The 23,761-nt window shown below is 51.9% G+C and overlaps 1 protein-coding gene across 2 annotated transcripts; it reads right to left on the bottom strand.

Moving 5' to 3' along the window:
* Positions 1-1,957: 1,957 nt before the first annotated feature.
* IPO13 (importin 13) lies at positions 1,958-23,624 on the bottom strand. 2 transcript variants are annotated; one of them, XM_012001818.1, is made up of 20 exons: positions 22,654-23,624; positions 20,152-20,888; positions 13,489-13,629; positions 13,240-13,381; positions 12,965-13,131; positions 12,624-12,744; positions 12,390-12,537; positions 11,782-11,963; positions 11,671-11,697; positions 11,342-11,476; positions 11,049-11,192; positions 9,634-9,714; positions 8,955-9,092; positions 8,706-8,802; positions 5,645-5,697; positions 3,330-3,396; positions 3,189-3,247; positions 2,953-3,042; positions 2,482-2,663; positions 1,958-2,392 (listed from the first exon to the last, which is right to left on the bottom strand). In XM_012001818.1, exons 1-20 carry the CDS (start codon positions 22,735-22,737, stop codon positions 2,296-2,298), a joined length of 2,892 nt encoding a protein of 963 aa, XP_011857208.1. In that variant the 5' UTR covers positions 22,738-23,624; the 3' UTR covers positions 1,958-2,295. The 2 variants fall into 2 exon arrangements, with proteins under 2 accessions (XP_011857208.1, XP_011857207.1); XM_012001817.1 differs by lacking the exon at positions 22,654-23,624 and having other exon boundaries at positions 20,152-21,386.
* Positions 23,625-23,761: the final 137 nt, after the last annotated feature.

Raw genomic sequence — 23,761 nt, 5'->3', positions numbered from 1 at the left:
GGGTTTTAGAGGCGGGGCTGATAGCGATTTTGCCAATCCTAAATCAGCACAGCTCCCGCCCTCCAATCCTCGCCACCAAGCCCCGCACAGAGAACCAATGTTCTGCCTGAGTCCCAGGCCAGCCGGAAGTGCATTGAGGAAGGCGCGGAGCCTTGTGGGCATTGTAGTTCCCCTGGCTCTCCTTTCGGGCGCTGGGAGTCAGGTTCAGCCCACCCGCGGCCATCAGGAGCGCCAACTTCACTGTTAAGCATTTCACGTGCACGCTATCCTCTGGGCAGTATCACTGCATAATTCTTTCATTCATTCTTTCTTTTATTTTTGACAAGGTCTCGCTATGTTGCTCGGACTGGAGTGCAGTGGCGCAATCTCCACAACCTTTACCTTCTGGGCTGAAGCCATCCTCCCACCTCAGCCTCTTGAGTAGTTGGGGCTACAGGCACGCGCCACCACATCCAGCTTAGTTTTGTATTTTTTGTAGAGACAGGTTTTTGCCACGTTGCTCAGACTGGTCACCAACTCCTATACTCAAGCAATCCACTCACCTCAGCCTCCCAAAATGCTGAGATTACAGACTTGAGCCACCGTGTCCGGCTACACTGCATAACTTTAAACTTGGTGCCGACCAGCTTGGGTTTGAATATTGTGCTTGGTCACTTGCTGCTGAGTATCTTAGGAATGTCTCTATGCCCATTTCCTTATCTGAAGAATGGGGAGTTGTGACAATAGTACCTCTTAATAAGATTGTTGTGAGGGTCAAATTAATTTAGCTACAAAACTTTACAAAGTAGTTCTTTGGATATCGCATGCAGTGAAAGCATTTGCTATTTAATCAGCCAAATACTGAGCACTTACTGTACATTACGCACTTCATTTTTAGAGTTTACAGTCTTTGGAGTAAGAAATATCCCGAATGGTACCAAGGACATGACTGGCACATCCTCAGGTCACAGGAGATGCTTTGCACAGCCCCAGCCATCCTCAAACACGCTGCTTCCCATCAATACCCCCAGGGCATACCCCATAGACCTCTACCCTCCAGCTCCTCATATCCCCTCTACCCCCCATGTTTACTCATGTGTAAACACTCTCACATGCACCATCACTTGAAATGCCCTCTTTACATACCTCTGTCAGACAAGGAAACTGAGGTTCAAAGAGACTGCCTGTGTAATAAGACACGAATTCAGTAGCACAATCAGCATCAAACCCAGATCTACCGAACAGGGAAGGGATGGGAGGAATGTGGGAGTAACCAATTCCCCATCACCCACAAGGAGATTGAAAGCTCAAGGATAAAAGTGGAGAGAACTCAGTCCTGCTCTTCAGATCTTACTGAGGAGAAGCCTGGGGTACCTGAGAGGCAGCCTAGGTGAAACTATAGCTGAGGAGACAGAAAGGGAGGCCACACTGCTAAGGGAAAAAAGCAAGAGCAGGTCAGGAGCTGTCCCTGGTGCTGACTGATCCCTGACCATCCTGTGCTGGAGGTCCTGTGTAAGCGGGGAGCAGTGAACATATGGACACTAGGTCCTACTTTCCTCTTTTCTCCTCTGCGGCTGAGATCTTCTCTCCCTCACCTCCCTGTCACCCACCCACCCCCCCTCCCCACACACACGCAGTCCCTTTCTATAGCCCTCCTCAACCATATGCAAGTTCGATGCTGTATTTAACTCCACACCAGACACCCCTCCTGGAAGTCAAAACCCCACTCCATTTCTTCACTACCAAATGGACCCAGCCCTACCCCACTTGCAGCCCAAAGCCTCAAGTCCTGTACCTAGGAAGCCTGCTATTCCTGTCAAAAGCTTTCTCCATGAAGCCTTCCCTCACTTCCTTACCATTCTCCCAGGTTGGCATGGTAGCTATGGACTAGATCAACCTTTGTTCAGGGCAGAACAATGCAGGACAGAGCTAGGGGCCTAGTAATCAGCGCTGTTGATTAAATAAATGTATGCATACATGCACGTTGGGACTAATTTAATGGGGATGGCGGGGTTGATGACACTAGTGCAACCACCCCACCCCAAGGGCAATGGCAGTATTCTGAAGGGCTCCAGCCTAGGTGTCTTGGCTACAGCAATATCTCTTCCAACCTGGGAGCTAGAAGGTGTTCCTACTATTCCCTCTCAGGCCTGGTCCAAGCATCCTCCCATCCTTCCCCCAGGCCTTCTGGACCCAGGCTTTCAGTTAGGTGGTGGTGGCAGCAGAAAAGAGGCAGAGACAGCAGTGAGGGTCCAGGTTTACTCTTTGGGGATAGGGAAGGGTGAAGAGAAGGGGTGGGTGGGATGGGGGCACCCCTCAGTAGTCAGCTGTGTAATCTGTGCCATGGAGACCCCGGCACAGCAGTGTGAACTCCTTCACCATCTCCTTCACCCGCCTCTTGTTCACTCGCTCGCTGAAGGAGAAAAGGGAGAGCAGGTTAGCACCAGCCACCACCACTGCCCCCTCTCTGCCTGAGCCCAGGCCCACCCCAGCTCTGCTCACCGAAGGATCTGCTGGCTGAAGGTATCCTTCTGTTCAGGGCTGAGGCGGGCAGAGGGAAAACCAGGTGGCTGCAGGGCCTCCTTGATCCACATGCTCAGGAGGCTGAAGCAGTGCTTGTTCAGGGCGAACAGGATGTCGGCAAAGCAGTCCATGAGGCTGCGGGAGGCCTGGCCCCCAATGGCCTGAGGGAGAGGGGTTCTCAGCACACCAGGGTGTTGCCCCTTCTGCAGCAAGAATGCCTAACTGCCCCAGGCCCTCTGGACAGTTCCTAAGCCAAACCACATCACGGTGAGCGCTGCTTTTTGAGAGCCAGTTGATCCCCACAGCAATCCTAACAACTTTCAGCCATTTAATTGAAAAAGAAACAATCTGAGAGCTTAGGGAACCAAAGGCTCAAGCCTCCCAGAAGGCCAGCTGCCTCAGCAGTGTGGGGCCCTCACTCCCATCAAACCCCCCTTCGCTCCATCTCACCTCCAGCACTGCTATGAGCAGCATACGACCGTCTTCCTGTACCACCTTTCCCACAGACTCTACTTCCCCACACCGAGGCAGCAGCTCTGTCTGCAGAGGATGGAGAGGCCCATCAGCCCAGCTCCTTCCCAGTTTTCCCTGAGGACAAGACCTGTACACCCCAGCCCTACTGTCTGGAGTCCTGGGCAGGCAGGGCATTGGGGTGGCAGTGGGTCAGGGTTCAGCATGGGACTCACAAAGAAGCCACAGGAGGCCTTGACAGTAGGTGCCTCAGGGAACTTGAGGGCCAGCACAGCTGTGGGACAGGCAGAGGCAGATCAGTTTAAGGATCCTCCTAGGGGAGCTCCAGGCCCATCCGTCCGTCTCGCCCCACTTACCACACTGGAACACAGCTTTGACATCCAATCGTTCACACAGGAACAAATCTGGCTTCCGCTTCAGAGCCTGCAGGAGGTGGAGCTGGTAAGCCCAGCCCCAGCCAGCTCCAAGGACCATCCCCCCACTCACCTGCCACCCTAGCCCCCAACTTCACACCTCACAGGTAAAGGCTGCCAAAACCAGCTACCCAGCCATCTCTGGGGGACCCGGACCACCTCAGAGTTCAGTAGGTCAGGTGAGGACAGCTCAAGGGATGCTATGTACGTGTATGTGTACATGAATGCACGGGTGTATGTGAGAGAGGTTGGGGGTGGGGATAATGCAGAAAGTTTGGGTTCCAGACACCTTTCCCTCTTCCCTCCATCAGGGCCAGATGTCTCGCAGGCTCTAGGTTGCCAGCAGTGACTTCATGTTGATTCACAGAGGGAGTTAAGCACCCCAGGTTTGTGAATAGGGCAGCAGGAAGAAGAGATGGCAGCCAGACAGGGAGCCCTCAGTCCAACAGCCCTCCTCCCATGTCCCTCCTGTATTCCTGAGGCACCCTCTAGCTCCTGCTCAAGAAGAGGAAAAGTACAGCAGGAGCCTTGGAGCCTCGGCCCCATCTTTCACCCAGGGTACCCTGTGTCCAGGCCCTCTTCGGCCATACACCCACCAAGGAGTCAGTGCTGCTGTGGGTGAGGGGGAAGAGATGAAGTGAAGGGGACAGATGGCCTGCCCCGAGTGGTACCAGGACATGACTGGCACATCCTCAAGTCACAGGAGATGCTCTGCACAGCTCCAGCCATCCTCAAACACTGCTGCTCCCCAGCAATGCCCCCAGTGCATACCACGTAGACCTCTACCCTCCAGCCCCTCACATCCCCTCTACCCCATGTTTACTCATGTGCAAACACCCCCACATGCACCATCACTTGAAATGCCCTCCTTACATACCTCTGTCACACCCCTAACATACACACGCTCTCCCCATCTGGAACACACCCTCATTACACAGTCACACATCACACCTGCACATCCCCAAACCATGTCCACACACCTACACCCTCAGCCTTGCCACAGTCCCCCTGTGCACTCTCCCAACATACCCATCCACAAACACACATTCAGACACCCTCCCCATCAAAGATACACCCTTGAAAACACCCACACACATATCCATCCAGGCCCAGAACACTCCCTGTTCTTCCCTCCTCCCAACCTCCCCCTCCCCCAGAAACTAGACTTGTAAGTTCCAGGAGAGCAAGAACTGTGCCTGCTTTTGCTCACCATTATATCCTCAGTACCTAGCAAAGTAGAGCATGTATCACACACTCAATAAGTATCTGTGGAATGATTAAGCAAAGAAACACTCCATTTACCCCAACTCACAGGTTAGGGGGTCTGCATGCTAGGAACCCCTAACACACAGAAGCCCCCATCACTAACTCCATGCCCCCACAGCCCAACATGCATCTCCAAACCATACTCTGATACAGACATACCAATAACTCAACATACACTCCTATCCTCCATAATACACACTCCCACAACCCAACACACACACACCTCCAACACATGTCCACGCTCTAAATCCATCAAGGCCTAACACATCAACAAACACCACAAAACACACAACACATCAACATACAGCATACATCAAGGCACACATTCACCCCAGCACCCAACACAATACACATACTACTTACAGGTGATTTCTGTTCCCTTCCCAAACCAAACTCAAAACATACAAAATAAGGTCTCACACACTGAAACACATACAAAACGCAAACACATCCTAACGTGGAGCCTGCACTCCACCTCTCAGCAGCAGCTCAACCTCTCCAACAGCCCAATTCTGGGCTCCACTGTGCACATTCCTCTTCAGCCCCTCGCTTTGGAGCTGCTCCCAGCCTACCTCTCAGGAGCAGGCTGGGGGCACTGAGGCAGGCAGTTCCCGGCAGGAGCACGGGGACAGTGAACCCCAGGCCCTTCAACTCCAGCCCTACCTGTGAACTTCTTGGGCAACAAGAAGCTGATGGGCGCAGTCACCACCCCCTCCCTTTCCCATTCCCCACCCGAAGCCAGCCCAGCTCCCTCCCTTCGGGATCAGCCTCTCCCTGGTCTTTGTAGAAGACTGAGCTAGTTGAGGCATAGGGGCACTAAAGGAGGATGTTGGGTTGTCAACTTCCACGGAAACAGATGAAGAAACTCTATTCAACTGAACAGAAAAAAAAATTTGTCAACAGAAAGCTAAAAATAGGCTTAAATTGAATTTCAACATAAGAGAAAGAGAAAGAGAGAGAACAGAACGTGAATGAATAAAACTAAAACACACCTGTGCCAGGAGTTGCATAAATGAATCAACAATATCAGGATGATCCCTGGGCCCTAAAATATAATAAAGATGGAACTTAAGAAAAAATTATACAAACAGCAACTCAACCTCATATAGTTATGTGGGACTGAGAGCCTGCAGGGAGACAGCGTGGGGGCACATGAGCAGCAGGAAGCAAGATAAAGAAACAAAACATACAAAAACCATGAACTGGGAGAAGCCCAACAGAAAGAGACGGCAAAGTGAAGGACGGGCCTGCCCCAGCTCCCTCCAAGGGGCCTTCCGCCTACTCCCCACTCCTCCTCGGGCCATCCCCTCGTGTTCCCTTGGTACTTGAGCAATTCTGGACTCCACATAGCCGAAGAAATGGCCACCACACTTACTGTGGCCTCTGGCAGGTTGGGGTAGCCCTACACCGCTCCTAGCACATACCTCCCAGCAGCCAGTTATTGAAGAGGAGAGCCGGGATGGCAGGTGGGGGTGGGGGGGGTCAGTCCTTGGTATCTCTTTTTTGTGGTTTATCTGAGGGCCCTAGAAAGGCCAGGGCATCAGAGCCTGAGTAAGTGCCACCTCACTTCAATGGCCTTAGGGCTCTTGATCTGGCAAAGGAAAATAATCTATTTGGTCCACTTAAACCAGAGGACTCTTGCTTAGGTATGGCAGTGCCCAGCATGCTCTGGAGGTGGCCTGGCAAGTCACTGGCAGGGAACCAGAGGAGGAAACAGCATCATAAGGCCAAAAACAAGAGCCCCACCCCAGCAAAGCTCCTCCACATGGACACAGACTCAGCAGAGAGCCAAGCTCAGGGCTGAGGACTAGTTCCCATCATCTGGACATGCCAAGAAATAGGGAAAGCAGTCAACGTGTCATCCCATGATCCAGTGGGAAGGCAGAGCCCGAGGAAGGAATGGCTAAGATTGGGATGGCATAACAGGTATGGGAGCCATCCTGTCCAGCGAGACAACCAACAAGCCCAACAAATATGATGTTGGACACTTCTGCCTCCAGTTCTGATGATTCCTGAGGCAAGAATATGGCATGCACCTGGAGCTCCTACCCAGGCTTCTCCACTCTGAGGAGGATGTGGTGCAAAACCATCTGCCTAAGACACCACTAAGTAGCTGTGTGATCTTGCGCAAGCCACAAATGCTCAGTTTCCCCATCTGTAAAGCAGATAATCTCTGCCCTGCTTCCTTCTCTAGGCTATGAAGAGTCACCAGTAAATAAAGCCTGTTCCTTTGGTATCTGAACTCTGAGTTATTTAAGTCCTAGAAAGTGAGGCCCAATGTGCACCCTGCAGGTTTGATATTCAGCAGCCACCCTGTTAGAGGTGGGCCAGACAGTGAGAAGGTTCCAAGGGCAGGGAGCCCTCCCTCTCCTTTACTTAACAGCGTCTGTGGCCTGCTGTATTCTGGCCTCATTCTGGGCACTGGGGATGCAGAAAGAAGAAACTCAACCCTACCCTTGAGGGGCTTAGTCTAGTAAGAGAGACAGACATGAAAGCTGATTATTGTGTGTGATCGGTGCTGTTTCAGCAGTGTGTACGGGATGCAGTTTCAGTACAGTTAGAAGCACCCAATTCTGCCTCAGAAAAATTACTTTGAGAAGTGATGCAGTCTTCCTCCTTTGTAAAGCATGAAGGAGTGAGAGTTCACCCAGTAAAGGGCATAGGACATTCCAGTCAGAGGAGCAAGGCACAGGGATCAAATGGGACATGGTAAGGAAGAGGCAGTGTGGCTGGAATGTTGGAGTCATGAGGACATCGGCAGGAGAGGACAGGAGAGGCATGACAGAGCCTTGTCATGTGGGTGGGAATGGAACAATAAGCTGAGGGCAATGGGAACAATGAAAGGGTTTTAAGCCTGGGAAGACAAATGCTCAGATTTGTGTTTTCATGAAGATTATAGCTGCAGTGTGCAGAACAGATTGGAGAGAAGGGGAGATGTCAAGAAAACCCACTAGAAGGTTGCTGATAATCCAGGTGAGACCCTAAACTGAGGCAGTGGCCACAGAGGTAGGTAGAAGTGGACCGACCGAGAGAGAATCAGGAGCCAGGATCGATGGGGCTTGTCCCAGATTGGGTACAGGGAGTGGGAGAGGTGGAGTTGAGGATGACCACACCAGGTTTCTGGTTCAGTTTTCTCCCCAGTTTGGACCTACTCCATGGCCCACAGAAACAGAGGCCAGGATCATGAGACCAAGCACTGAGGATATGAGCTGCAAGTACTCTGGGCACCAACCGAGACCCCTGGGGAGCCTCAAACCCGTGACCACGAATCCAGGCAAGGCTCATGAGGCTAGCTGAGCAGTGTTGTTTTTTTTTTTGTTTTTGTTTCTCCAAATTGGAAGCCTGGATTAGACAACACGAGAAGCCTGAATGAAGCCCCTGCTCCCAACTCTCTCAGGCAAAGGGCCACAGTGAATGGAGGGCTAGGACCACAGCCAAAGGTACTCGACTTCAGGCCTAGAAAGGACTAAGCCTTGATGCGGGGAAAGGAACAAGCAGTCTCTGAGTACTTCACTGTGCAAAAGCCCCCAAGCCAGGGGCCCAGAAGATGTGACTTTAACACCTGTAAACAATCATTTCAAGTATATGGTATCTCCGTTTCACAGATATGGAAATGAAGGCCCAGCAAAGGTAAGTGACTTGCCCAAGGACACACAACTAGTTGGTGGTGATGAACTTAGAATCTAGGTCTAGTTGACTTCAAAAGCCCGTGCTCTTTCCACTTTTCGTTATATCCCAAAGTAAAGGAGCCAGCCTAGTGCCCCAAGTCCCTCAGAGCCTCTGCCCACCTCCCACCCCCACCTCCTTCTTCCATATCCAGACTGGCCCTGAGCCCAGCAGGCCAGCAGAAGACATCATTCACCCTCTTATCCACTTCAACCTAAGGTTTCAACTATTTGTAAGGTGCTGTGCTTGATCTCACAGGTTTCCCATCAAGTCCCACGTGTGACTCAGGGGACAGAGAAGAACAGAGTGGGCAGCTTTGGCTCCCCATTTGGGGAAGCAGAGGCAGTGGCAGTGGCAGCAGCAGCAGAGACCCTGGTCAGGACCTACCTTGCTGGAAGAGAGTGAGTGTGACGGAGGTGACGAGCAGGAAGAGGGCCTCAATTGGGGGAAAGTGGGCAGGCTCATGAGCAAAGATGTGGACCAGCTACAAGAAAGCAGGGAATGCTGGTCAGCTGAGACCCAGTCTCACCAGGATAGAGCAATATCCCTGGAATGCAAGTGGGGACCCCAGCCACAGCAGCCATCTGACCCACCCCCACCCAGGGTCAGGAGCTCTGCCCCAACCAGAAGGCCCACCTGTCGAGTGAGGTCAAGAGCAGAGGCCTGGGGGATGGTGCTGTACATCCGACCCAGCATCTCACACAGCTGTGGCACCATGGGGGCAAAGTCATCCAGCAGCGTCTTAACAGACTTCTCAAAGATAGCGCACACCGCCTTGGGAAGAAAACAAAGGGGCCCTGGTCAGCAGGTCATGACTGGCTGGAACAGCGCTGAAGCCCTGCACAGAGGGGGCCTAAAATCGGGCCCTTACCTATAAGCCTTGCCTGGCCCTGCAAACAAAAGAACGTAAGCAAGTCTGACCCTTACCCTGAAAGGCAGGGGCAAAGGCCCTTCACTGAGGGGCAAAGGATGTAACTGTAGAACTTAACTCCTGCTACTTACATCTCTACCATTTCCTCTCAGGGAGCAGCAACAGCAACAAAAACCTGAATTGAAAAGGGACCAAAGGCAGGTCTCTGGTGCTAAAACAGATGCCTGAGTGTCACTCGACCCTAATCTTACAGTTCTTGCGTTAAGCACTTCTCATATTGGGGAGTTCTAAATGTCTTCCCAAAAGATTCCTTATCTCTATGGGGCAGGATTCACCTCCCTTGTTTCTCCAAACCATTGTAAGCTGAAGTGTGGCAGTAACATCTTACCCTGCTACACCTCTGAGCAGTCACTGTGGGAGCAGAGGACAAGGGTCAGGGCTCACCTCCACAACCTGGGCATCATTCAACCATTTGCTCAGCACCTTCTGGATAAGCTGGAAGACCTGCTGCAGCACCACCACCACCTGAAGACACAGGAAGAAGTGAAGTGCTTCTGCTATTGATCACTGTGACCCATTGAGAAGGACTTGGTAGCAGGGAGGAGGGGAGCAGTTCAAACCTATTACCCCAGAATGCACACTGAAGACCCAGTGCATGGGTCCCCTAGGGGAAGAAGTGGTTTGCTGAACTCTCTCATGAATGAAAAAGGAGGATATCCTGAATTCTAGGGATCATCTCAAAGGAAGCCTCAAACTGCAAAGCAGAGATATCACAAGTGCTTCATAAGGTTACAAAAACTTTGTAGACTTAAAAAAAAAATCACCCCCTATCTCTGCTCTGTAAAACCAAGGCTATGGACTAGCCTCTGAAGAAGTGCAGATGTTATCTCCTCCAAATAGGCTTGAGGTAGGGAGCCCCAAGGAATGCACAGATGCAGGCTTAAGCTGCTCTCCCAGCTTACGGAGGAGTAGAGAGCAGACTGAGGTCCTGGGAGGTGAGGAAAGGCAGGATGATGACTACCATGTAAAGCAGCAGCTCTGTGGGATGACAGTGGCCCAGGTGTGGTCTAAAGCCAAGAGGCTAACTGAAACTGGGTTGGGGAGTTAAGCAAAGAGGCCACGATGCCCATGGCTTCCTTTTCTCCTGGAGAAATCCTGGAGAGAGTTCTGGGAATAGCAACCAAAGCAGTCTTTGTAAAGAACTTTACAATATGCAAACTACCTTCACTTAAGACCACATCTGCTATCCAGCACAGTTCTATGAATTGAGTAAGCCAGACATTTCAATGTTCTCAGTTTTTAATGGGAAGCTGAGGCTTGCCCCAGATCAAGCAGCTTCTAAGTGGTCACCCCAAAACCTGTGCCCAAGCTTATCACAAGACTTATCACACTACTTTGTGACAATCTGAGCAACCTGAATTTCCTCTGCACTGGGAGCTACTTGAAGGCCAGAACTACTACATGTGGAGGATGTAATGAGCATCCTTAGTGCTCACAGGGGACAGTAAATGTTGAAGTAGAAGGCCCTACAGAGCTGGAGGTTGAACAGGGGCCCATAATAACATCACTTAAGGGTTGAAGGATATAACGTCAATGTCCCTCATGAGGCTGAGGAATCTCAATGACATCACCCTAATTGGGCTGGGGACAAGGACAACATCACACACAGAGTTGAGTGAGATAATGACATTGCTACCTACAGAGTGAGGCAATTATAGGTCATTCATGGAGTCAGAGGACCAAATATATCACCCCCACGGGGCAGGGTGAACAATGACAACATTACCCACAGAATTGAAGAGTGACAATGACATTCCCACAGGTGGGGGTGGGGGGATGGCAAAGACAATGTCACCCACGGGGTTGGGTCCCTGTGGCACTGGCAGCTTCCGAAGCTCAGGGCCTTCGTGATCATCCTCATGATGACTGATGTCCAATGTGGTGAAGAGGTTGGAGAGAAGCCCCAAGATGTGAACAATGGCCAGCTTGTTGGAGGGATTGGGCTGCAGGGAGAAGCAAACCAAGCTCCAGATCTCCTAGCCCCAGTTTGGTCCCCAGATCACTGAGCCTCAGCTCTAAGGGCCAGCTCCACCTTCACCCCTCATCAGCCACAGCGTACCAGTACTGCTCCCGGCCCCCAGAGCTCACTCACTATCTCCTCTGCCAGCTTCTCCAGTTGCTGGATATAGGGTGAGATAAGCGAGTGCAGGTTCTTAAGAATCTCCTCTACTTGAAGAGCTGACAGCAGGAAGCCCAGCGCCTGCATCAGCCACATGCACTGGCTTGTCTGTGGGGCAGAACATGGATGGTCAGTCCTGGCCACATCTAGTTGTGGGGTAAGAAGGAAAACGGGCCTCTTGGGAGAAGAAAAACACAGAGAATAAGGAGTAAGAGGAAGGGGAAGGCCAAAAAACAGGATTTCAGGGATAAGAGATTCCCACAAGACCCCCAAGGAGACCCCTAGAAACTTCTGAGCCGCACCTTGTGGATCTGTTTCATCAGCACATCCTGTGGGGGAGAAAGAAGGAATGTAGTATCAGCACAGTGCAGAGTGTGCTCTGAAGCTCAGTACCATCCAGGGCCCCTGCATACCTGGGACACGGCCACAATGTTGGCAGCATAGGGAGGCAGGTCATACTTGCACTCTCGGCAGATCTTCTTGAGGGTAGACACAGAAGAGACAGAGAGCTCAGGATTGCCTAGGGCATGCAGTACCAGGGGCAGAACACTGTTGATCATGACGGGGTGGTCAGCCAGCCATTCAGACAGAGCTCCTGGAGGAAGGAGGGAGACAGAAGGATCTTTGAGGCAGGCCAGACTGGCTTTGTACCATGTCTCTGAAGCAAGCAGAGTTCCTGGCAGGGTCAAGTTGCAGCCCTAGCACAGAGCACTGCTCCATTCAGAGGACATATGCATGTGCATGCTCAAACATGAGCCTTACAGCTGAGAAGCAGGGAGAGGTTACTCAACAGAAGCCCAGTACTGCTGTTTCACTGACAGTAAACTAGCCTCACTGAATTCAGCTCAGTGTGCCATCAGATGGACCCCCTAGACCTGCCAGGACAGTCAGTTTGTTACAACACTGATTGTGTGTAGGCACATGGCTCTCCCATTCTGGATAGAATCCAGCATGCTGGCTGTGGCCGGGGTGGGGTGCTGTGGCTCTGGGAATATGGTCATGGGTGTGTGCCAGGTCTCACCAATGGTGAACATGACAGTGTCTGCCAGCTGCACGTTGCTGATGCTGATCCGTGGGATGAGGCCAATGAGCCCAGGCACCACATCAGAATAGTTGACGTCAATGGTCTCTGCGATGGATTGGAAGCCGTAGAGGAGGGCCTCTGTGTGCTGGGGAAAGAGGGTGCCACTGGCTTGGATGAGGAGGAGGGTGTGACAGGTCTGGGAGGGCTGAGGGAATCAGGCTTGGGAGGTACCTGCCAGGAGTAGGGCTCCTCTGAGCTGGTGAGCAAACGACCCAGCTTGTCATAGAGGTTGCTGAGCAGCTCGGCCCCCAACATCTCATAGACATACATGAGCGTGTCTGAGATGTCCACCCTGAGAAGCAGATGAAGGCCTTTTATACTGCCTGGATCCTGACCCTGGATCCTGCCCCCAAGCCCAGGAGCCTACCCCAGTACCCCCACAACTCTGCAACAATGCCTAGAAAACAGAGAAAGGAGCCCCAAAATTCAGAAAGCCTGGCCTTGGGCCCCTTCCCTCATTGCCTTCATTATTTCTGGACTCCATTTTAGAGGAGCTGGCCTGCTACCATCACCTGTAAATTCGGAACTGCTCCTTCTCGTCTGAGGACCAGAATCCATATTCCTCATCAGAAGGGAACTGGGCCTTGTGCAGAAGCACATCCACCAGCTGGAAGTAGACTGGCCGGTACACCTGCTGGTATACAGCCTGCTTCTCTGCCTCAAAGGATAGAATATCATCCTGAGAGAGCCAGGGAAGACAATTAGCCACCTCACCAGCAGCCATAGAAGCCCATGATCCACCTTCTTCCACCACAGCCCAGTCCTACTGGAGGTCACACAGACACACCTGCAGCGTGTACCAGAAGGTGAGGGTTAGGGAGCTGGTGGTCTCATTGACAGGATAGTGGCCAGGGATGCCTGTGCAGAACATAATCATGTTGACAAGTGCCAGGAAACTCTGCCAGTGCTCTACTTGGTCCAGCAAGGCCCTGGGGAGGAGGAGACACAGTCAGGTCATTCTACCTCTCCAGGGACTTCCATAACCCCACCTCTTAGAGGGCCCTACTATCCCACCCCCAGCTGCTCCACCCCTTACCGGGAGTGGTTCTCGCCCAGGGCCACAGCGATGCGACAGATGCCATGGGAGGTCTCCATGTCCCCGTTCTGCACTGCCTGCCGCAGTTGTTCCTGCAGACCCAGCACCAGCGGGATGAGCTTCAGGAGCGTGTTCACGTACCTATAGGCATGAGGTAAGAAAATCCATCAGAGCTCTCTGCTCACCCCCACACTGGCTTTAAGAGAAAGGCATAATCTCCTTGTCTTCCTTTAAAGCTCCCCTCCCCTTATTAAATCCTAAGCAAAACAAGGGTCAGGGTCTACATGGCAGATTTGATGTTCCCTATGTTGGGAAGAACCTTAGGTCAGAGCCCCCAGAACTCTGAGAGGGAAGTATGAGAAGGTTGGTATTACGGGTTGAATTGTGTTCTCCAGGTGGACTGCGAGCTGATTCCAGAATGGGTGAAGATTTTGTTTTTTGAGATGGGGTTTTGCTATGTTACCCAGGCTGGTCTCGAACTCCTGAGCTCAAGAGACTCGGTCTCCTGCTCAGCCTCTGGAGTAGCTGGGATTACAGGTGTGAGCCACCACGTCCAGCTAGGTTACAACTTCTGGGGAGGTTGAGATGAAGTGAATATATTTTGCATGTGGTGATAACATGAAGTTTGGGGCACCAGAGGGCAGACTCGCATGGGTCAAATTATGTCCCCACAAAAAAGATACGTTTTTTGATAAATCCTAATCCCCAGTACCTCAAAATGTGGCCTTATTTGGAAATAAGATAATTGCAGATGAGGTTATACTGGAGTAGGGTGGACCTGAACTCCAATATGACTGGTGTTCTTATAAGAAGACATCCATGTGAAGACAGAGACATACAGGGAGAATGCCACATGAGGACTAAAGTAGACAGTGGAGTGATGCAGCTGGAAGCCAGAGAACACTGAAGACTGCCAGCAAACCACAGAGCTAGCAAGAGGCAAGGACGGAGTCTCCTACAGGTTTCAGAAGGAGCTCAGCCTTGCCAACACCTTGATTTCAGACTTCTAGCCTCCACAATTGTGAGACAATGAATTTGTTTGGTTTTAAAGCCACCTAGTTTGTGGTACTTTGTTATGGTAGCCCTAGGAAACTGATACAGTCTGGCAGGGGTGATTGAACAAGAGTGGGAGACAGAAGAGTAAACACAGGATCAGAAGCCCTGATTAAAAAAAAAAAAAAAAAAAGATTTTGGAAGGCAGCAACAGCTCATGAGAGCATCAACCCCTGCCATCCACTCTACTCTCTATCACCAAATCCCAACTCTTGAGGAGTCTGGTGGCAGCACGGAGGGAGAGAAATAGATAATGAACTCAGAGCTAAGAGGCCAAACAGACAGGATTTGACGACTGACTGGATATGAGGAAGGCGAAGAATAAAGGCAACTCTCAGGTCACTGGCTAAACAACTAAATAGATGGTGGAGCTATTTACTGAGACCTGTGGGGTGAGGAATGGGGAATAGCAACATCTTTAATGGGAGGTGGAAGGTGATAAGCTCAGTCTTAGATAAGTTGATTCACAGACACCTGATAGGTTATGCAGGTAGAAGCATCTAGAAAGAGTTGGATATAAAACCCTGAAACCCAGCATAGAGGTTAGAGCAAAAGCCATAGATTTGAGAGTCATCAGCTAACAGCTGGTAATTGAAGCTACGGGAGTAGATGAAAATTGCCCAGGGAGAATGTGTTGAATGAGAAAAAAAAATAAGAGGGTCCAGATCAGAGCCCTGAAACACAACGATCTCTAAAGGAGAAGGATAGATAGCCCAGTATACAAAGGGGACTGAGAGAAGCCTGGCTCAGCCCACTGGATCCCTCTTCAGCACCTTGGTCTGTGGAGATGAGACTAAGCAGAGGAAGCCACGCTCTAACAGTAGGGATCAGGTGCTTGGGACCCCTCTGTTGTCAATCATAATGTCACCATAGCAATCTATTTTAGGGAGTGGGGGACTGAGGATCCCAGAAGGAGTTCTATCTGGACTTGCCCCAAGCAGGTTGCTAGGCAGTAGCCTCATATCCTTGGTGGGAGGATGAGAATGACAAAAAGAGGCAACCAGCCCAGGGACATCGGCCTCCTTCTCCACATCCCCATTCTGGTAGGAAAAGTCATCCATGCCAGGATATCCCCAGCCCAGAGACAGCCCCAGGGGGTGCTGCCTGGAGACGGCTGGGATAGCTTCAGTCTCCTGACCCTGACACGGGCTGCACCACCAGACAATGGGCATTTTCAGGCCAGACTCTGGCACAAAGACAAGGGGCAGGGCCAAGGCTATGGCCCACAAGCTCCTCAGCAACTGAGATGGGTGCAGGAGGTAGCGCTCTACCCCCATAGCATCTCCACTGTATTCTAAGGCTCCTTCCTCCACCTGCCAAAGTTTATGCAGATGGCAGATACTCAGTGAAGGTTCTTAATGTGTCTCATCTGAGCCTCACAATAGAACAAATCAAGGATAATACAGCCTCAAAGGGCTCAGAGTATCATATCACTCAAGGTCATACAACTCAGAAGCAGAATCCAGGTTGAAACTTCCCCTTAAACTGCTACAGGTCTGCTTTTCTTTCAGGGCCCAACCAGGATTTCCCCAAAGGATCTATGTGCATCTCAGCCCATATCTCCAGTCCTAACTGATGGGAGCCCCCAACAGCCTGCCTAATTCACTTTCCCTCCCTCCCTAACTCCCAAGGAAAAGCTTTTCCAGCATTAAAAACATATTTCTGGAAAAAAAATACATTTCAAAGGAGAGAGCCAGGAAGCAGCAGCAGTTGTGGAGGAGCAAGAAAAGGGTGACTTGAGTGCAAGCTTAGCTAAGGGGAGGGCCAATGTCAGGACACCTGGGGAAGGCGTGCCTGGATGACCCAGGAGTCAAAGCCACTGAAGGTGACTTTCACAAGCCAAAGCTGGGAAACTAGACTGGGTAGAGCAAGGACCAGGCTCGGATTCTGGGTTGGATGCAGCTCATCCATGGGAAGAAGTTCCTGCATAGATTTCCTACCACCTGAGCACCTGTGTCTGCGACCTGTGAGTGGACAGAAGAACAAGTCTGAGGTCCCAGAGGTTTCTAGGTTTGGGGGAAGGAGACAGGGAGGATGTCTTTACGACCACAGCTGAGGCTGGGTTCAAGAGGCCTGGCTCCAATCGGTCAGTTCAAGTAGCCGAGGCAGGGCTGCTGGGACTCCTCCGCTGCTGCTCACACGGAGCTCAGCCTAGACCTGCAATTAGAGCTTCACTTCAGGAGCAGAGCTGAGAAAATGGGGAGAGTTGCTAAGCAACCAAGGGGCTGCAGCCAATGGGCGCCAAGGAGGCTGTGGGTTACCTCACTGGCTCCTTGCTCGCTCATTCGTTCAGAGGAGAAGGGGCATCAATTACCTGCCAAAGCCCTTGAGACTGGCTGGGCGGGTAAACTTGGGTGTATCCAAGGACACCTCACATCACCCACACACTTGCCCTGATCTGTTTCCCTTAGTCACCAACTGTCGGAGCCCACCCAGCACTTGAGCTTCAGGCTGCCAAGAGAGGCCTTGATCTGGGACTAGGTATCCACCTTAAGCTGGAAAGCCTGGGAAGCCGGGGGATAGGTATCATAATAACTGCCAACACAATAATGAAACCAAATACTGGCAACTGCTGTTTACGGAGTACAGAGGAACCATGCTAAAAGCTTCACGTTCTCTTATTTAATCCTCATACCGAAACAATCTTTTATTTTTTAAAATCAACCCCAATGTTTAAAGTTTTAAAAGGCAGTCGTTAAGCACATTATCTATGTGTGTATGTGTGCGTGTGTGTGTGTGCATATACATATATATACACATACATACACACACACACACACACATATATATGAAACCAACTCCTTTTCAAATTTAGCCACTGAACAATTAGGCCCACTTTCTATCGCATGATTCCGGTTCTACTTCTTATGACCAATTCTAAAAGTAAACGGCCTTAATCCATTTAATAGTAACTATGTTTCTCTTTTAAAAAATAAACAGTTGGCCAGGCATGGTGGCTCATGCCTGTAATCCCAGTACTTTGGGAGGCCGAGGCAGGTGTATTACCTGAGGTCAGGAGTTCAAGACCAGCCTGGCCAACATGGCAAAAACCCGTTTCTACTAAAAATGCAAAAATTAGCCAGGTGTGGTGATGCACGCCTGTAATCCCAGCTACTCTGGAGGCTGAGGCAAGAGAATCGCTTGAACCTGGGAGGCGGAGGCTGCAGTGAGCCGAGATTGTGCCACTGCACACCAGCCTGGGCAACAGAGTGAGACTCTGTCTCAAAATAAATAAATAAATAAACAAACAAACAGTTACCATTAACCATTAACAGTTACCATTACCATCACATAAAGTATAAAGAACATACACACACAGTTCCCATTTTAAAACATGTAACGTATGAATAACCCAAACATACAAATGCATGCTGCTGACCATCCCAACCCCAGCAGAGACCACAAAAGAACTCCCATTACTCAAGGAGTCAAAATACTCTTTACCGAACACCAGGGGCAGGACTTATGCACATTATCCTATTTAAACCTTTACAATTCTGTGGGGTTGATATGATCATCCCCATTTTATTGATGAGGAAACTGAGGCTTAGGAATGGTTTATCCAAGATTTCAGATCTAATAAGTGAACATTCTGGGATTCAAATTTAGATGTGACTAACGCCAAGGCTTGAGTCGTTAGCCACTGTCCATGAAATCTCTTTCAATGGTTTTCCCTTCCAATTCTGCCAAGGGTCCCAAAGCCCCATCTCTGAAATGTCAGTGTCAGGGCCTCCAAACTCACTTTTTCTAATCCAGCTCATACCAAAAGTCTCAGTAGGCCATTTTCTCTGCTTAAAATCCTTTAATATCTTTATATCATCTTCAGGATGAAGATCAAAATCTTAAACTTGGCCAAGGTCCTGCATGATCTGGGCCCAGGTCTCCTATAACTCTGGCCCTTAAATCCTGCTGTCTAATCACACCTAATGATTTACAGATCACCAGACCCTCTGGGCTTTCACTCTTCTCTTGCTTGGGCTCTTCCATCTGTCTGGAATGTCCTCCCTATCCATCCCTTCTATCTGGCTAACTCTTACACAGCTGGGTTGTCACTTCCTCTGGGAATCCTTTCATAGCCCTCAGACTCAGTGAAAGCCTCCTCTGGGTTCTTGAAGGCCCCTGCATTCTCCATCAGAGGATTCATCATGTTGATTGTACTTGCCATTCATGTGTCCACTAGACTGTGAGCTCCGGAGAGACTGAAGCTAAAGGATTTGTCTCTGTGCTCCCAGAGCTCAGCACAAGGCCCAAAACAGGACATGCTCAATGAACATTTGCAAAACAAACACTTCACTACATTCTCTTCTTTAGGGCCCTTGAATATATCATGATGCTGCCCACAAGTCTTTGCAGCTGCTGTGGTTCCTAAAGCCTAGAACACTCCACCCTCCTCCCCCAATCCCTTCCATCCCCACCCCTCCTAACTCAGGCAACTCCTACTTTCCTCCATTCAAAAAACATCGGACGCTACCATGTGCCAAGCACAATGTGACAAAGTAAAATGACAGAGTCCCTGTCCTCACAGAGGTGAGAGAAATCATGTTATGGGCTAAGAAGGAAAAATACTGGGAGCTCTGAGGTAACATAAGAGAGAAGATCAAACTTAGCCTTAAGAATCCATTGAGGGCCGGGCGCGGTGGCTCAAGCCTGTAATCCCAGCACTTTGGGAGGCCGAGACGGGCGGATGACGAGGTCAGGAGATCGAGACCATCCTGGCTAACACGGTGAAACCCCGTCTCTACTAAAAATACAAGAAAATTAGCCGGGCGAGGTGGTGGGCGCCTGTAGTCCCAGCTACTCAGGAGGCTGAGGCAGGAGAATGGCGTGAACCCGGGGGGGCGGAGCTTGCAGTGAGCCGAGATTGCGCCACTGCACTCCAGCCTGGGGCACAGAGCAAGACTCCGTCTCAAAAAAAAAAAAAAAAAAAAGAATCCATTGAGGACTTCCCTATGCTTAAGCTGAGGCAAGGTGTCAAGTACATGTGATGAGCCAGAGGCTGAAAGGAACATGGGACATTCAAGGAATTAAAGAAACTGTGTGAGAGTGTAGAGAGCAAGGAGAGTAGCATGAGATGAGGCCGGTGATGCCACACTGTGCAGCACCTTTATGAGTCACATTAAGGATTCCGAGCTTTAACCTAAGAGCACTGAGACGCCACTGAAGGCTTCTGATCAGAAAGATTAGATCCCCATTTTCAAAAGATCACTCTGGCTGCTGGGACAATGAAGGGTATAAGAGTGAGGACAAGCTCTACAGTAACCTGGGGAGAGAGACGATGACAGCTTGGACTAAGGTGGTAGCAATGGAAATGGAAAAAAAAATAGATTTGCAATGTGGTCAGGAGGAGAACAGCCAGGACTTGGTGACTAGTTGAGAGAAGGAAAAGAGAGTCAAATATTTTAATTGAATAACTGATAATTAGTTGTTTAATGTCTGCCTCCCTGTCTGAACCATGAGGACAGGGACCATGTCTTCTTTGGTTCCTTGCTGTATCTCCAGCATAGGACCAGGTATCAATACACATTCAATTAATGTTCATTGAACAGATGGATGGATGGATGTGTGGCTGGCCAAACAGGCTGTCTTCTGCGCGGGTGGGGACTAGCTCACCTCTGGGCATCAGGCTGTGAGATGGCATTCACAATGGCCTCCACACTGCTGTCGAAGAGCTCCGAGTCCTGCAGAGCAGCGAAGGCAGCCTGAATGAGCGCCTCACAGTCCTGCAGTGGCACCTCCAGCTGCACCCAGCTGGAGAAACACTTGAGCACCTTCTGACGCACACAGCTGGGTGAGCTGGGCTGCTGTAGTAGTTGCTCCAGCAGCGGGAAGACAGCCCCACATTCCACCGCCAGGCTGGTCCGCACCAGGCCTTTGCGGTACTGGGGTAGGCGGCTGGTCTGGAACTCCTCAGGCAGCACTGTCAGTAGCTCTAGCAGGGCTAGGCAGCGACCCTGGCCATCCACTGGTGAGTCCTCAGCCTGGAAGAGTCGTACCATATCTGCCACAGCACATGGCCAAGCGTCAGGCATCATGCTGAGAGCCAGTGAGGCCAGTGCCACGCACAGCCGAGTCAGTACAATCTTGGAGCCACTGGCAAAGCGGGTGATCTGGGTGAAGAGCTGTGCCTTTAGGCTTTCATACTGGTCAGTGGGGATGTCACTCCAGTAGCGAGAGATCTTGATGTGAAGAGCACTGGCCCCAAAGTACTGGATCTCCGGTACCTTGTCAGGTTGCAGTAGCTGCCAGCTGAAGTGCCAGGCCTGTGGGGAGACCTGGGCCTGCATCAGCCACTTCTGAGCCAGGTTCTTGTTCTCAATGTTGGGGTCATAGTAGAGCTGGTGCAGCGCCTGCAGGACAGCACAGGACTGAACAGGTGCTGGCCACTCTGGATCCTGCCAGAGCCCAGAACAGAGGCGTGACTTGGTCCTGCAAGGGTGCTCCCTCTCCCTGACTGGGGGGCTGAGCAGGGAGAGCTCAGGGCTCTGCAGTGTTTCCTGGGCCTGGGGTCCTGCTGATATCTTGAGAGCCTGAACCTTGTTCATGCTCTACCATATCCTCTTCTCCTTATAGCAAAACATTATGGGTTCAGAGAGGGAATCTCCACAGGAAAGCGAAAAAAGAGGAAGCTGATCTCCCCAAAGGGGAGGCACTTGAGGGCAAAGCCCAGGTGGAAGGAACAGCTTCGCAGGGATGAAGCTAAGTCTGAGAAGGGCATGGAACAGCTTGAGGGGACTTGACCCTCCCAGGCACAGCTGCTCCCATCAACTCCAACAGCTCCTTTCAGCTCCCCCAGGATCATCCCTAGGTCACTCCAGATGCTGGCACCAAAGCCAGTGTGAAATCAGAGCAGGACTAAGACTTTTTCCAGGCAGCCCTGGGGCACAGATATACTGGAGGGGAGGGTGAGAACACTCCTCAGAGGGCACATGTCCAACCAACTGATCCAGAGAAGCCTTGGCCATAGCTGCAGCCCTGGCAAACACCTCGCCTAGTGCTCTCCACTAGCAGAATCCCCAGGGTCTCAATTCCAATGGGACTTTATCAAGTAAGAAAACAGTGAGATTTATCTCCCAATAGCACATGGAACAGTGCGCCACCATGCCAACACTGCCCTGCTCCAAGGGGTGGGAGAGTGTGGCCAGGACCCTGACCCTTAATCAGGCTCCATCCAAGTAGGCTTAGCTCTATTCATATCCCTGACAGCCAGTTATGGCCATTGGCCCTTGTTTGGCCCCTCAGGGATGCCAAAGCAGACAGAAGAGATGCATCCTCATTATTTGTTATAGCAAACAGGGTTAAGGATAACAAGTGAGCATCTGCAATCATTCCCTGCTTTCAAGTAAGGGAGCCCTATCTCCCCATTCATCCCAGGGTGTATGCATTCCTGCATTTCAGGTTGTAGGCATTCCTGCATTTCAGGTTGTAGGGAGCAGATACAAAAAAGAACTAAAGAGGCAGTTCAGAAAGATGGGCTGGGCAGTGGGGGAGCCTGGGAGGGCCATGGCAGGGAGCTATGTGGGCAGGTGAGTAGGGAGGAGCCCTGTAAGGCTCCCAGCTGGGCCAGGACCCTTGGACTCAGCACAAAACAAAGGGAGACAGCCCCAGGCCTGCCTGCTCAGGACTGGTCTGGCTTCCATCCAATAAAGGAAGGACCCTTCTTCAAAGAGTCGAAACAACCCAGATTGTTTTAGTTCCCGATCATTTTCTGAGCCCTTGGCTCAACAAAATCAGGTCCAGGATGGTTTGGCATCAGGATAATTCCAGGAGACTGAGCTGCAGGTCTCCTGGGTTCCCAGTTTCCTACTGCACTGCTCATGCAGTTCCCATGGAGCTGGAAAATAGCCAGTCTGGATGGGAGGCTAAGTCACAGCACCCTGAAGGGACCATCCCAAGACCCTAGAGTATCTGTCCACAGGGGACCTGCCTGTAAGGAAAGACAAAAATAGCCCATTAGGGCACTGCAATACTGCCTGCCCAGATAGACAGCAAATGCCAGGTGCTCTGGGGGCACCATACCAGCGGGCACCCAGCCCAGGCCTGAGCTCTGCCATTAGTGACAGTCCCCAGAACTTCTGCTCTGTCACTGGAGTGCCCACCCCAGAGCCCTCATACCTTCTCCACGTTCTCCACAGTGAAGTCCAAGGCTGGTGCTGCTCCAGCCCCTGCAGCCCCCGGCTGCTCCTCCCGCCGCTCCATCTTTGCTCCCTCCCTGGCAGGGAGGTGGGCCCTGATCTGTCTCCTGCCCCAGCCCCTTGGCTGCTGGCCCCCTGCTAGACCCCGGCTTGGGTGCCCAGGGAGTGGTGGGGTGAGGGGGAGCCCAGGGCGGGCATGGCTGCCGAGGCCTCCCCACCTCGTTTGGGGGTGGGAGGCTTGCCAGAGGCCAAAAGGGGTGCTCTTAGGAGACCCAATGAAAGGGACTCCGAGGAGGGAGCCGTCAACGAGGAGCTCTCAGGCAGGGATCCTAGTGGTAGGTAACAGCTCTGTCCCCAGAATCTGTGTGGAGGGAGTCACTGGGGAGGGAGGCCTGAGGGGGAAACCAAGTCCCTGGCTCTTGAGGGGTCACAAGGTCGATGGCCTGTACCCACAACACCCCCGCCTGGGTGAGCTCTCGGGTGCTATAAAGAGGTCATGGGGCTGGAGGGTCACGGGGGAGAGAGCCCTTCGTGGTTACGGAGGCGTCCGACGAAGCGCGGAGATGCAGCTCCGCGAGTCTGGGGCGAAGAGTCCGTGGAGTTGAGGGGCTGTGGCAGGTCCCTTCCGTTCGGCCTGGCCCGCGCTGTTCTCACCGCCCCGCTACAGCCCAGCTACCGCCGCTGCCTCCGCCCCAGTGACTGACAGACAAGCCCGCCCGGCCGGGACGGGGCAGGGACCTCGGCAAGGCGCGGGCTGCCCCGAGCGCCTGTCCCCGGCACCGCAACTCAGGCCCCCACTCTCGCCAGTTCTGGCTCGGCACGGCCCGGCACCGCCCGGCACGGCCCAGCGGAACTGCGCGGAAACTCATTCCGGGTCTTTAGCCCTGTCCTCGCGCCAGTCCGCGCTCCCCTGAGCAGGCGGTGGAGTGGCACGCCGCCCCAGGCCCCCGCAGAGTCTAGGCCCCGCCGCTGTTCACCCTGGGAAATGTAGTCCATGTTGCGCCTAGCCGGAAGGCGGCGCCCTGCGGAGGCGGCCGGGAGCACGTGGGTTGGGGACCTGCAGAGCCCCGCCTGTCCTCGGCCTACCG

This window comes from Mandrillus leucophaeus, unplaced genomic scaffold (assembly GCF_000951045.1).
Source record: "Mandrillus leucophaeus isolate KB7577 unplaced genomic scaffold, Mleu.le_1.0 Scaffold67, whole genome shotgun sequence".
In the NCBI taxonomy this organism is placed as follows: domain Eukaryota; kingdom Metazoa; phylum Chordata; class Mammalia; order Primates; family Cercopithecidae; genus Mandrillus; species Mandrillus leucophaeus.
This window is presented reverse-complemented; position numbering and strand designations above follow the sequence as displayed.

Excerpts from the sequence above, each read along its gene's own strand:
- IPO13 (XM_012001817.1), bottom strand. The coding sequence starts at position 21,083 with ATGAACAAGGTTCAGGCTCTCAAGATATCAGCAGGACCCCAGGCCCAG. Across the intron at positions 2,664-2,952 it reads TGCTCATAGCAGTGCTGGAG|GCCATTGGGGGCCAGGCCTC; the intron begins GTGAGATGGAGC and ends CCTCTCCCTCAG. Across the intron at positions 2,393-2,481 it reads TTCAGCCAGCAGATCCTTCG|CGAGCGAGTGAACAAGAGGC; the intron begins GTGAGCAGAGCT and ends TTTCTCCTTCAG.